A 14619-nucleotide genomic window follows, 5' to 3' on the forward strand; every position below is an offset into this window, starting at 1 on the left:
TTAGGCCTTTACATTTTTCTTGCAATGGCCACGTCATCGAGTAATTTAGATTAAGGGTTACAATGTGCTATCAGTCACAGGCAATTTTTAAATATTTTTGACCTTCTAGAAGGAAACTCCCGGTATATGCGGGGTTCTCTTTTTTTAGAAAATATAGATTTTTTTATAAACAAGGCTACAAGCCCAGCGAACGTGACGTTTTTTCGCCAACGAGTTCGTAGGCCAGGTGGACGCACTTAGACGCAAATAACGTGAGCTTAGGAAGAATAATTATCAAAAATATTAGTGTATCTTTTGTTAGCGCCTTAGGGGCAGTTGTTTAAATAGTCAAATTGAAGGCAGTCGCATTTTTTTATTGCACCCACATTTTTTTTAACATTATGAAAGTCGCACCTGATTCGAGATATTTATCATCGAATTCCAACGCTAAATAAAGGCGATATCGCAAGAGAGCGTATACCGAGATCGCTGTGAAGGCAGCCCCGCTATCATGCAAGACCGAAAGGCCCCGTGGCGACAAACGCGAGGAAGCTGGGAACCGAACGTCTCGGCAAGTGTCGTGGCATCTACTGATGCGGCACGCTTTGCCTGGCAAGCGTCTGCTGGTGTGTGTCGTGTCAGAATTTTCGCTGCATGCTACCATTCGAAAAGCGCCCCACTCTTCTTGCCGAGTCGTTCTCGCCGAACACACAGCGAGTAAGCGCTCAGTATCGATATTGCCGAGATATGGCCCTCAATTTTGATTATGAATATCTGAAATTGCGTGTGGCTTTGTGGATTTCTACAAAAACAAATATGAGTATGCAGTAAATTGTGGCGTCCTACTAGTTTTTCTTTTAAACAACTGCCCTCATGGTAATAAGACTCAGTTAATTAATATACTTTGGTAATTAGCTTTTTTCAGAGTAATGTAAGCAGGGGTATAATGTAAGCAGACGAGGTATAAGGGTACCTCGTCATAGAGCTCGTATACAATGACGACGGTTGTGTCACAGTCAGAGCCTTCTTATAAAACATTTGTATTGTCTCAAAACGTCACCCTGATGGCGACGGCCATCAATGTGCCCACTGACGTGGGTATTCATGCCTACTGGATCTAGCGCTCGGAGTGTGAGCCAGCGCCGCTCTGAGCTATGGCGGGAGGTCATGTCACGTAACACGTAAACTTACGAAAGCAGGCACTTGATTAATAAACACTCGTATGTTAGCTAATCGTACCAAGGCTGCCAGATTCGAGACCCGCGGTATGAATGAACGTGGAGAAGGGAAACAGAGAAATTCAACTTTTCTTAATCACAGCCGTAGAAAGCCAGCAGGTCATGCTGCTAAGGCAAGCATATGAGTAATTAGCTGTGGTTGAAATTGAAATATTGCAAATAATGAAGAAAAGGGGAAATGACAGTGGAGCAAAATAGAACTGGGGGCCGGTGGAAATTGAGCGCGCAACTTTAGCGTGTGCGTGTGCGTGCGTGCGTGCGTGTGTGTGTGTGTGTGTGTGTGTGTGTGTGTGTGTGTGTGTGTGTGTGTGTGTGTGTGTGCGTGCGTGCGCGCATACACACACTGCCACTCTGACATTCCTATTGCTAACGCGTTAAAAAGGCCACCACATTTTCAATCATAACATTATTTGCGATCTGGAAGATTGTTAAGGGGGATGATACTGCTAAGAGGTATGGTCTCAAATATAGAGCACACTTACCCCTGACGTTAACCGTGACGTAAACTCTGTCCTCGCCGTAGGTGTTGTTTACGAGGCACACGTAGCGACCCGCGTCTTGAGCGTGCGCTGGTCCGAGTGCCAGCGTGCCTCGGGACGAGGACGCAGGTCCCTGCTGATGTCCCGCAGCTGAGGTGGAAGACTGGGAACCGCGTGTCGAAGTGGCCAGCAAAGGCCGCATGTCCGCACCGGACTGCCTAAACCAGTGGTAAGCCGGCAGTGGCACTCCGCGTGCCGCACAACTTAGTGTTACGGGCTGTCCTTCTTCAACTGTCACCTCCTTCGTCCACGATATGACTCGGGGAGACTCAGACTTCCGGGGCCCTGCGAATAAGTATAGTACGTTTCGGTTGTGGTAACTGCTGCTTTGAAAAAGACGAAGATACAAGGCCCGTCACAATTCTTAGAGCGACGGGTAAGGAGAAGCGCTTCGGAATATAAATTAATGCAGGTGCAAAGCACTTTCTAAAACAGGGGTATAGTGTAGCTTTTTGGAAACGGTTGCTTTACGTCCCAAAACATACAAGCAGATAGTATCCGACATTCGCGAAATACACCAGCATGCTATAGAAACAGGGCACGAGATTATCTTTCCGTCGTTTCCGTTTCACTGTGGCACTGTCTGCAACAACCATGCTGACTAGGCTGCCCGGTCTGCTCGCGAAGACAACCGGACACTTTGAAGGCTCTGCCAGTGAACTTGAGCTGCTCGTCCGCCAAATGAGACAAGCTTTCTGTAGTTCTGCGTGTGTATTCGGTTACCGACTGCTAAAGGTGGGCCCCTCGCTTCGACAAGTACCTGCTAGCCTTCCGCGCTGACAGGAAACGTTGCTGTACTGCTTATGGCTGAGAGTAGCGTTTACGAACGATTGCTCATACCGTATCGGAACAAGTGATAATGCGAGAGGCCGACTCCTGCAGGGGCGCGGAAACCTCTCCGTATCCGTTCTGGCTAGGACGTGCAACGCATCTCTCTCCAGAAACCTTTGAACCGGCTAGACTCGTGACCATTTTGTGAGTCAAAGACAGTCGGACCATGGCTCAAAAAGCCATCCTTCCATTAGTGCAGCCGTTTAAGCACACCGACCTGAATGACCGTTTGTAGTCCTCCTGCGCGTCCTCCAGGAGGCGCGCAGAGTTCACCCTCTCCATGTCTTGTCCTTATCCATTGGCGCTTTTCCTTACCTCCTGTGTAGGGTAGCAAACCAGATGCTCGTCCGGCTAACATCCCTGACTTTCCTTGCTTTATCTCTCTTTCTCAGGAAGCAGGTACATATAGCTATAATACTATTAATCCTCTGCAATGCGCCTTGCAGGACAGCGTTGACGTTCCACTTCCGCAAATTAGCGTTACACGGAAACAATCACCCCGCGACCCTCGCAATCGAGGCATCCCTGGATTATAGTCTCCGAAATCGACCCGCTTTTCATTATGCCATTTCTGGGATCTGCGCCGCTTACTATTACTTACTATAGGGCCGGCTCACCTTACTCAGCAACAAGCAGATTGTGCAGATGCGCCAAATCTCGGGTAAAAAGCACACAAAGCCTCGCTATAATAATGGAACTATGCCTATGAAAGCGTACATTAGTCTGACTGGGACTATTTAAGTACAGTTTTCTGTGGCGTTGTGCAATTCCTTAGAACATAGAGCCGGCCGCAGGCACATGTGCAGCGGTGGTACAGGAGGGGATACATATAAGCCGAGTGCTGTCCTGTGGGTGAGCTATTGGGCAGGACATCAGTAGCATATCAATAGTTTTGATCCAGTGGACAAAGGACTGAGACATCCCTATGTATTTCAGGCAACGGCCGCAGACCTACCACTCAGGTTCCTACATACTTGACCTGCCAGTCCCCAAGTTTTATGTAACAGTTTACTTACCTTTAATGTACAACTAAATGTAATGCACCGCAATTCATACACAACGGAAAAAAATTAAAAAACACGTAAAATTTGGCTTATCCCAGGATTCGTATATAAGGCATTGCAAGTGCGCCGTTCAAGAGCTCGGCAAGTTCTTTGCCCGAGTGCAGAAAAATGTCGATGGCTGGCAACCCTAAGCTTCCCAAGTGCATCTAATGACTCGAACCGCGGCGCTCTCAATAGGCTCATTATCAGGCACAAACGCCCCGTCTGCAATATCGCTTCCTGCCTCGACAACAACATCTCAGTGCGACAACGTGCGGAGGTGGAAAGCGAAATATTGCAGAGATACTTTCCCTGCGCATAGAGAGACGAGCAAGGCGGATGTAATTTAATTACGGGGGGGCGAAGAACAGCGTCGCTACACGACAGCGCAGCGAACCTCGCGAAAAACCAATTAACGAGCCTAGTGCTTTGCGACGATTGCCGCTACACGCAGTCCGAAGGGAGAAAGAAAAATGAAAGGAAGTGCCAGGAGCGCACTTGCGCCTCTGCAAGAAGCAGGGAAGCGTAGCGATTGTCGACAGGCAAAGCGGTGTAAGAGATGCGAAACAATGAGCGTGCGGAGAACGTAGAGTCCCACGCGTAATGCAGCCGCTGTACTCTGAATGGCACTCGCAAAAAATCGGAGGCCAAAGAAGAGGGTCAGCTGGGAATGCTCTGCATATAGCTAATGCAGAAAGAGGAATGAGGGAACAACGTTGTGGAGTTGCATGCTCCTCGCCCTCGGCAGCCCTCCCCTACATACGCGCGCACTAATTACGAGGCAATTTTATATCCTTCGATAATCCGATAATGCCCAGTGGCACGCCCACTTTCTCGCCTGCGCTGTTCACGCTTGACCCATCAATACGGACTACACAGGCAGACACAGCTCGGAGCTCCGTAATTATTCTGTTTGTTAGAAACAGTGCATAGCGCAAGGAAAAAAATTCTGTAAGAACGCAGCGCAGGCTAATTTATAATAATAATAATAATAATAATAATAATAATAATAATAATAATAATAATAATAATAATAATAATAATAATAATAATAATAATAATAACGAAGAGCTTGCTTCGAGGAAGTGAAAAAAGTAAGATGGTCTTGCACTAGCAGCAATCATGCACACAGAGTCGTTCGGCAAAGGAGAACGACGTGGAAGAGACAACGCTAAAGGAAAGGAATCAAAGATAAATTAAACAAAAAATACGGGATAGGGATTGGGAACAAGCCCCTATAGTTAGCTGGCAAGCGAATCCAATGGGAAGAGGGATGGCGAATGGCTGCGTTTCACTCGATTGCCTCAGGAAAACGCAGTCCCTTTGCTGCGAGCAACAGGGAAGATAAAACGAACACTGAAACGAACCATCAAAGGGTCGTAACGCTCATGCCCTCTTCCGCGACACCGGACAGTGAACCGTGAACAGCGCACCGCAGCGTACCCGAAAAAGTTTCAGGAAGCGCTGGCCGGAAAGGAGACGTGAGAAATGAAAAAGAAAGGAGGGGTGGGGATGGAATGGAAGAGACGACAACGGACGAAAGCTGGAGAGCGATGGAAGGACGGGTGAATGTCGTCGTTGTCACCCGTGTCGTTCGATTCTGTCGCATCTGACCGCCCGTGTTCCGGTTCGCTTGCTTTTTTTTTTCCCGAACGTCAGCGTTGAGCCGACGCAGCGGCGTTTGGTGTTTGAGAAAGGGAGAGTACGTCGCGCGAACCGCGTCGAATTTGAAGCGATTTCGCTGCGGCTGCAACGACGAGTACGAGTTTCAGCGCGGAGAGCGCCGGTGGGGAAGGACGGACAGAAGGGCGGAAACAGAAAAATAAGATCGTGCGGTAGAGTATAGGCGAGCGATTTCGATCGTTCGCCTCTGCAGAGTCCACATATAAAGCCAGCGAATGCGTTGTAAGTGAAAGGTGGATGCGCGGAAGACCGTGATCAGCGTGGTCTCTCGGCGCTTCCTCACACCTCCACAGCCTCCTCGCCCCGGAAACATTTGCGGCCGAAAGAGCAGTGGCGCCTGACTATACAGCACCGATCGCTGTCCTTCGGCTCACAAACGCCGTCTCTCTTGGCGCGGTCGAAGAGTCGTCGGTCGATAGGTGCGACGCTCGACGCCTCCCGCTACCCGACGCTATTTCTTTCCCTCTCCGTTTTATATCTAAATACCTGAGTTATTTTTAGTTCCTGCTTGAACCACCAGGCAGGTCATACATCACTCGCTGGACCGGGCGCAATCATGTAGACCGCTCTTTCAATTCTTCGCTCACCCATTGTAAGGAAAGCGTCGACAACACCATCATCTTTCGGGAAGCGAAGTTTCGAACTTTCGGTGCTTTCCACGAGCACTTATCACGGAGGAACACAGCCTTGTTCTCGATTTTTTTTTCTTTTGCTGAAGACTATGTCGAGACAGTATTGCAACGATGATAGGTTCTCACTGCACTATCAGATTTAAAATTGAACACAACTACTTCAAACGCGAATGAGCATTTATATATGATATCAACATCCGCAAGAGTATATTTGTGCTGGACATATTCTGGGCAGCCGAATGATCTAACATGCACTTGCATCTGGGCCAATGATTTAGAATCGCAATAGTGTTAACGCCTGTTTGATGCCTTACTGAAGGCTCTTGCCAGCTCATAGGTGTCTGTAATTTACACCGACTTTCTAATGAAGTAATAAATGTTATTTAACGCACTTTTGCAACATTTACTGAATTCTCTTTTGTTGAGCCACTGAGTGCATTTCACGGCTCGTGCACCCATTTTTGGCAAATCCTCCGGAATAGCTATGTGGAACTGTGACACCAGTAGAACAGAATGGTTAAATGCGGCTAGATGTGTGTCGTAATTCATTCTGCATGCAACTGCTATCGTAATCCTTCCCTCGAAAAGCATCGTACATTGGATTCGTCCTCTTGACATTGCTACCTATACGTGTCAGTTAGCGCCGCCACTTTATTCAGAGTATGCAATCTGTGCAGCGACTGCACGGCTTATTGTTATAAAAAACAAGAACTTCAACACTTTGGTTTCATAAATTGCATGTGGAACACGATTTAGGTGAGCGGCGCTGGCACGTTGGTACACGTTTGAGAAACCGAATATCGGCGTGAATAAATGATGCTCAGTAATAATTAATATGCATTTTGTGCACTTAAGGCATGCGACTTGTAAGAAATGAAGGACTGTGTTGGATCGGCTTACTGACGCTTACATTGAGAAAGAAATGCAACAAGAGCCGACACTCAGGTAAAACGGGCAGCAGCAAGTGCTCGAATCAACCGTTAGCTGACGCGAGAATCGAAGAAAAAGAATGCGAAATCAAATTAACTAGCAGTTCTTACTTTTTTGTTATTTTTCCCCTCTCCGAATAGAGAGTTCTGCGTATAAATGAAGTATTTTGTGACCTATTTTTCGTACATCACCTAGCAACAAGCCAATGGCAGGCCAGTCGCCTTATCACGCATGCGTAATGTGCAAGACAGCCCACCGAAGCAAGCAAGGCCTGCTGCGCATGTGAGCATTCGCCTGTTCGGCGTCCCATTTGTCTTTTTTAATCACCTAAACATCTCTATGCCTACCCAGCGAGGAAACCCACGCGTCTGTCACGTAAGACGAATTGCTATCAACAGATTAATGTATAAAAAACAGAATGAATTCGAAAGGAAATAAATTCACAGACAATTACGATACTCCCTAATGCGAAATATGTGCGCAGCTGTATACGTGTTTCCTTTTCGCGATGTATTAGCTGCAACTGTCCCATGCGGCACGTTGCGAACGGAGCGAAATGTCGCGTGACTGCCTCGCAAGTCGAGAGATCGCGAGAGGCGGCGCATGGGTGACGCGTGTTCGCGATTCACAGCAACCGCCGCAGACAGACCTCCGCTCATGCAGCGCTTTGTTTCCAGACAGATGACGCGCGCTACTCAGGCGCCATCTCGTAGCAATTGTCAGCGCAAAACCCTCCTTGCGCGGCACTACGGTTTTCTTCTCACGCTTTCGCCATACCCTCTTCCTCCACTTTCCTGCTCCCGCTCTCTTCGCTATCGCCCTCTTTCGTCTTCCGCTTTGCTCCGTGTTCGCTTTCATCCTTCGCTGTGCTCGTTCGCTCGGTGACGAGCGACAACGCCGACGCTCGCTGGAGGAACGCGCTCTAAAACGTTTGCGGTGGTGAGTTTGGAACCTGTGACCTCTCGCTGTGAAGCCGAATGACTCGTTCATGGCGCGAAACAGCCACGTTTGCAGAAGGTGAATATACCGGAAACACATGAATGTGTTGTACGATCGATACTCAGCAAGTGTAAAAGGAGAACAGTTTCTACGAGGGCTTTCTTGAAAGACTTGATGATGGCGCAATAAAAGCAACCTCTAGGACAACATGTAGGCCTGATTTCAAACAGTGCACACATTAGGAAAATTCCGATTTTGCGAAAGTTTAATGTACACACGCCACTTCACCGCTGCGTTTTTTTTTTTTAATGTAGCTGTAGTCCCGGCGTATTGCTGCGTTCCTGTGGCGCTTCCACACAACACTTCTGCGCTGTTGGAGCCCATCAAAGTGGGAAATTTTGTTTGTCTGCGCTGCATTTCAAGCAATTTTTCATAACACTCAACTCAGTATCACTTTTTCCAATAGCTTCATTCATATCGCCTATATAAATCTAGGGCATGGCACGGGAGGTTGTGACGTAGTTATCGAAAAACAGTTCGGCCGTGTTTGTGAGTTCGTTTGGCGTGTAATAAATCGTACTCAGACGCGTTTACGACGCTTTCTATGGGCCCCAACATTATTGTAACCTTTTTAGGTACTTTTTGGGGCACTTTTTGGCACGCTGGCCATATCGGGCGTAGTGGTGCAGTCAGCAAAAGTCAGCTCCGCCATTCTGGTGCACCGAATTGGGCGTGTTTTGAATCTTACTAAAACATCTTTGCGGCGCTTTCTATGGGCCCCTGCATTATTGTAACTTATTGCAGTACTTTTTCGGAACGTCGGCCGCACAAGGTCTTGTGACGCAGTTACCAAAAGGCAGGTCGGCGCTGTAGCACAGTTAGCTTATCGTTGGTTAGTTTCGCGTTGACTTAACCTAACGGGGCAAAGCTTATGACGCTTTTAATGTCCCCGCTCTTCCCCACACACACCCAACATATATCTTCTTTGGGTACTCACACTTGTTTAAAACGTGAGGAGCAGTTGCCAAGAGTTATAACACGGGAGTAGGTTGCTTGTGGCGGCTGAACGCTCTAAATATAACGCTGAGGCGCTCAAAAACTAGGAACTTGAAACTCAAATATTCTGTCTTCTGATTGACTGGAAACAGGCTTTGCACCCACGCATTTGTGTTGAGTGCGCGTAGAAGGCATTCTGCAAGCGTCAATCATGGACTGGCTGCGAGCCTGTGTTGTGGCCACCTCTGTGTACGTGGCGTGACATCGCAGCGGCTGAAGCCTAGTTGTGTGAAAAGCGTGCAGTCGCCCGTGTATTCGTGTTCTTAAAGCGCAGGAAATACGACCTCAGAAGAGGTAACTGCTCGTAAATAAGATGTTTTTGCCATATCTTATGTAGGGCATTGTCTCAGACGAGTCAGCTGTTTTCTGCGCCATGCTTGTAAAAGCAAATTGTATTTGTTCGTAATATATGTGATCCAGAAATTTTGCACGTTGCGCGTCAAGACGCCGTTTTCTAGAAGGTGTAAATACCAAGGCGACGCTGCAATTAAATGCTTTCAGCCGAACCCGTCTGATGGAGGTTCGTACGAGGACTACTGCTGCTGACCTGGTGCCGCAACATTGGATGAACGCAAAAAAAAAGAAGCTTGAAACGAGCATTTTCATAGAGAAATATAAACATTTCCTCATATCACAAGACCTGTTGCGTCTAGTTTATGAAATTGCGCGTCGCACAGGTTCGATTGAGGTTTGCAAAAAAAGCTCGCAATCATATTTACTCTGCTATGTGTAAAAAAAAAACGCTTCCGCTTCAAGACAGCGAGCGGTCGAGCAGTAGAAGCAAAATCAAATGCTGCGCCAATCAGTGCATCCGGCGTAGCACTTACTGGCCAACGTTCAAACACGTGCGACAAAACCGAAATCGGAAGTGTGGTTCAGATGTTCACATCAACCGTTTGGTGCGCTACAGTTAATTCGGCTGCTGGGCTGTATGGGAGTGTCCGCTCTTGTTGAATTGGTTTCATTAAGGTGCTGACTTGAACTCGTAATCGAACCATGGGCACTCGGGATTCTGAATTGTTCGGCTTCTTATTATGGACATTTTCTCGAAAACATTCGCTGCTGATGGTTTATTTAATTAATACAGCATCCAGTGACAGGCTCAACCACATCGCAATTTAAACATGCACTTAAGAGGTAGCTTCGAGTTCTACCCCTCTATGTGGAATACATATTGTGCAGCCTACATCTGTTACCACTCAGTGCAATGTATCAAATGCTAGGACTCTGGACAGGCAGACAGAGGTCACTGACCTTGCAATATAATCCTGGCAGGCCTCGTGTTGGCTTTCGTTGCGTTCGTGGTGTGATCCAGCACTTGGCACCGGTAAGAGCGCTCGGCGTCGCGTTCATCCACATCGTGGATGTAAAGCTCACCACTTGGGTACAGTGCGTACTTCCCTGCACAGCAATGAATACGTCAGTGAGCTTAGTGAATAGAACATTATCGCGTATTCATTGTGGTTACACTCACGCTTATAATGCAGACAAAAAATACTGGATGCCCATGGAGCACTCGGAAATAGATGTTACGCACCGAAACTTTTGGCACCATACTCGCCAGCAACTTCTGAGGTGTGTCCAATGGTGTGAATGCCTGAGGGCTTCAGCTTACGAATTCTGAAGCAGACTCCGATGATGCGTACTTTGTGCAACTGCATCCATATTAGTAATTCGTTCTCTCCCTCATGCCTTCAATTTAAAATGGTGTCACCATGATCGAAAAACATATGCCTTCTTCTTGCAACTAAAGTCATCACTGAACCGTTTCTATGTGTAGCGCCATGCTCCAAATCAGGAAGTTTCGAATGTGGTTCTTGGTCTTTCCAGCAGCAGAAAAAGCTTGTTTGTTCGACTACGCAGGGCCAATGATCAGAAACGTTTAGTCAGACTTTGCAGAGCCCTATTTTAAACCATAGTGGCACCACGGAATTAATTATGCTTAAAAGCCGCTATTGTTTATGTAAATAAGCCAATTCACGCCCAAGTACGTCCTACATAATGTCTGCCAGCCTTAACGTTCCCATGTAAGTAAAATCTATCGTAGAGTAGAACATGGAATATTAAAGTAATCGCAATGTAAGATAAACATGTTCTGAAATTAGGATAGGATATTCGGCGTTGACCATAACTCTACCATCGTATTCAAAAAGTCACGTGGTATAGGTACCTTATGTAGAAAGCAAGCTGTCCAGTACACTGCGCTGCCACAACAGAAACATTGCGCACTGTTTTTAACGTGTACACTAAGTGCTGTGCAAGGTTTGTCGTAATTTTGCCCTAACACGCGTATATGAGACGATCTCTTTCCAATAGGGCGTCCATATACTTGCTTGCAGAGAATAAAGATTTCCTCACTGAAACAAGTGCGTATGAGCCCACAAAAGCAATCTTGCAGTCAAAATGGTTATGAGTCTTCTAACCATCGACATAGAGGGCGCATCGAGCAAATTCTCTGCGCCAGTAATTTTGAAGATCACTCATAAATCGTACAGAATCTTAAGCAGAGCGTCGGCCCGAGCCTCCATTAAAATGAGGGTACCCATGAGAAGGAGCTCGTGTATACTTAGTTATTATTAAGCATTACAACCAATTCTTAATTAATTTCAGGTATGATGCGAGTGAAGCCATTTCATGTTCGCTTCCTCTGTTCGCTGAAGTACGTCGTGCGAAACGTAGTTTACGTTGCCTTCCAAACTTATTTGGCTAGATTAGCTCTTTGTGCTTCAGCCTTTTCAGCACTTCCACACAATGATCTCCTATACATTCACAACTTTTCTAGGACTAGCCATCCTGAGAAAATTTGCTCTGCGTGGCACCGTCTCCATGTCTGAAGTCCTCCATCCTAGTGTCATGCATTTCACGTACTCTTATTTCGTGTGCTCTGGCGGCTCAGAGATGGGGCGCCGAGTTTTCAATACCGGAGCTCATACCGTCCTGCAGTCCAATGGAGTCGTCGCCAAGGGAGCAGCAACGTTTGCTGTCCCCTTTCGCTTGCTCGGAATCCTTCTTTCCTTCTATCCCAATCTTGCTCATGTGCGTGTTGTCGCCCATTCGCAACGTTTCTTTTATTCCGCGATCCTTAGGTTTTTCCATTGCGCAATCTCACATGAGCTATTTCTTATATACCTTAATGAGCATCGGTCTACAGCTTTACTATGGTAACGAAATTGGTGATCAAATCATTTTGGCGCATGCACTTGTCATTTAGAGAAATGAAAAATAAGCCTTACTTTCGCACTGCAACGTCAGGTCCTTTGTAGAGCTATTGCTCGTCTGATGTCGTTCATTCATTATTATGCACTGTTTTTTTTTTTGCGACGGAGAAACATGGCGCTTCCAGAATTTCCAAGTTTTCCAGAATTTTTATAAATCGCGTGATGCTGATAGCACAATTCGACTCCTTGAGTTGGATTATTCCAGGAGTTGGACATTACTAGTACTAGAAATCGAAACACATATTCATTCAGTCAACAGACAAATACTATTTCACTTCTCAAGTAATTACTTTATGGCACGAATTTAATTTAGAAATTGCAGTCGCCGAGTTTTCAAGACGTGTTCACTTGAAGTTAATCTCCAGGTTAACACCCGTTTCGGAATAATATTTCTTGAAGTGTAGGACGAAATACATAAGCATTCCAATTTATTTTATGCTTCAATGGATGAAATAGCATTTAATTTAACAAGTGAAATAACATTGCATTTTTAGAGAGAGCTAGATGGCGCATATCTCGAAACTGCTGTCACTCTGGAAATTCATTCGAAGTGGACACACCTTACAATCTCACCGGCTACAATTCGTCAATTATAATATGTGCAGTGAAATAAATAATTAAAATAGTAGTTTGTGACTTTTTTTATAATTCGTCGAATTTGTGTATCAATTTCTCGTACAAGTAATGTACATTTCTCTGAATAAGTGAGCTCAAGAAATAGAAATATCTTATTTGCAATAGGCAATTTCTCAATATTGCGGAAAGCTTAAAAATAACCAACCCATGTACATGATCTCATGTACTAGTGTGTATACAAGGTCTTTTATTTTGTTCTTTGTTTAGGGGCGCGAGCATATAGCGACACTCTAGTTTCTTGCGCAGCACTTGCGGTTCCCCTAACGAGACAACCGTTGAAGAAATTCAATATAAATCAGAAAATAATTGAAAAAAATAGTACAGTGCAAAATTCGTGGGTTCAGGTACTGAAGCGTCTGAAAAAATTAGAATTAATAAGAAATCACTGAGCTGACGTGAACGAAATGCAATATAAATCAGAAAATGTGGAGATAAAAGATACTACAGTACCAAATTCAAAGGTTTCGTTATAAATATGATATCAGCTTAGTTACAAGCTGAGTTACTGAATGGTTTGAAATAATTAGAACTAATTAGAAGTCACTGATTACCACCCAACAAAGCACAGAATCGTATACTTTACGACCCGCCACGCGATGACGACTTTGGCAAAATTCCTGGAAACCCCGAAGTAGAAAGTTCACCTAAATAACACCAACACCGAGGTGACAGTGCCACTAAGAGACACCGAAGTCAAAGATTAGGGTAGCGTATAATTGATTTTTTTGTATTGCCTCTCCAGATTTTCAAAAATAGCCTATGGTGGATAGCACATTCTTAACCCTTGAGCAAAGTTACTCGATGAGGTTGAAATTAACACTACGAAAAATCCAAATGCCGTATTGAATAATTAATACACTAATATTAATTATCTTTATATATAGTTCACGGCACCTATCACAACGTACAGATTTCAGCTGGCGAGTTTAAGAGCCACATCAACGTGAAATTAATTCTAAAGATGGCACTGGTTTGGAGATATGCGCCGTCGAAATAGCGGCAAAACTGCATTGTTGTTTCCCTTGCTTTTTAAAGAAAACACTTTGTTCAAGCACAAAATTATCGGGAATGTCGATGCATTTCGTAGGAAACTTTGAAAGTTATCTCAAAACTAGTGTAGTCCTGAGAATGCTTTCCAAGTGGATACTCCATCCGAGCTCGCCTACTAGAATTCGTAAATTGACATATCTGCCTTAAAGTATTCAAAAAAGGTTATTTAATATAGTTATGCAATTTCAATTTTCGAATATGCAATGGTCATCCAGTTTTTTTAGCTCAAGGGTTAGAATTGTGTGATCTGCCACAGGCATTTTTTTTTTAATTTGGTACAGTTAAAGAAAGCATCTGGCATATAGCATGCGTATAGTGTTTGTGTTCTTGTGCAGTTGCCGAGACAGCGGATGGTTACCACACTCTGTGTTTTTCCTTGAACATTTATTCCTGGTCCAATAGAAGGCCAGATTCACGCTCCTCAGGCCAACTTATCTGTGTGCCCTCCCATTAAACTCTGTTGCAACTCTCTCTCCCTCTTTCTCTAACTCATTTATAGGTTAGGTCATTGCAAGCTCTTGAAAGCAAGCAATAAATTTTTTATCCGGCTATAATGTGTGCCAATTTACTAGCGTTTTACTACGTTACCAATGCTTTTTGACATGCAGTACATTTATTAGGTTCAGTACCACTGGAACAGTGTAGCTGGCAATGAGAGCGCTTGTTGGTTTGATTTCTATAATTTTATTACAGTATGCTAGTATTATGCCACGCAACGAACTTAATAACACGAAGTGAAGCTTCATATTGCCCCATTTCAGAGGAACTTCGTGTAATCTGTAACAGTGGCGTTCAGAAAACGAAAAAAAAGAAGGAGCGGTAACTAAAATGTGCTTCCGTGCTTA

At 45.2% G+C, this 14619-nt stretch overlaps 1 protein-coding gene across 1 annotated transcript in view; it reads right to left on the bottom strand.

Annotated features, from left to right (window-relative positions):
• Positions 1 to 14619, bottom strand: part of LOC135902939 (cell adhesion molecule Dscam2-like) — a 264364-nt gene that overhangs the window by 28197 nt on the left and 221548 nt on the right. Inside the window, exons 4-5 of the mRNA XM_065433273.2 lie at positions 10125 to 10271; positions 1700 to 2041 (exon numbers count right to left, since the gene is read on the bottom strand). Of these exons, the coding sequence (XP_065289345.2) occupies positions 1700 to 2041; positions 10125 to 10271 (489 nt within the window). The remainder of the gene's footprint in view (positions 1 to 1699; positions 2042 to 10124; positions 10272 to 14619) is intronic.

Source organism: Dermacentor albipictus, chromosome 3 (genome assembly GCF_038994185.2).
Source record: "Dermacentor albipictus isolate Rhodes 1998 colony chromosome 3, USDA_Dalb.pri_finalv2, whole genome shotgun sequence".
Taxonomy (NCBI): domain Eukaryota; kingdom Metazoa; phylum Arthropoda; class Arachnida; order Ixodida; family Ixodidae; genus Dermacentor; species Dermacentor albipictus.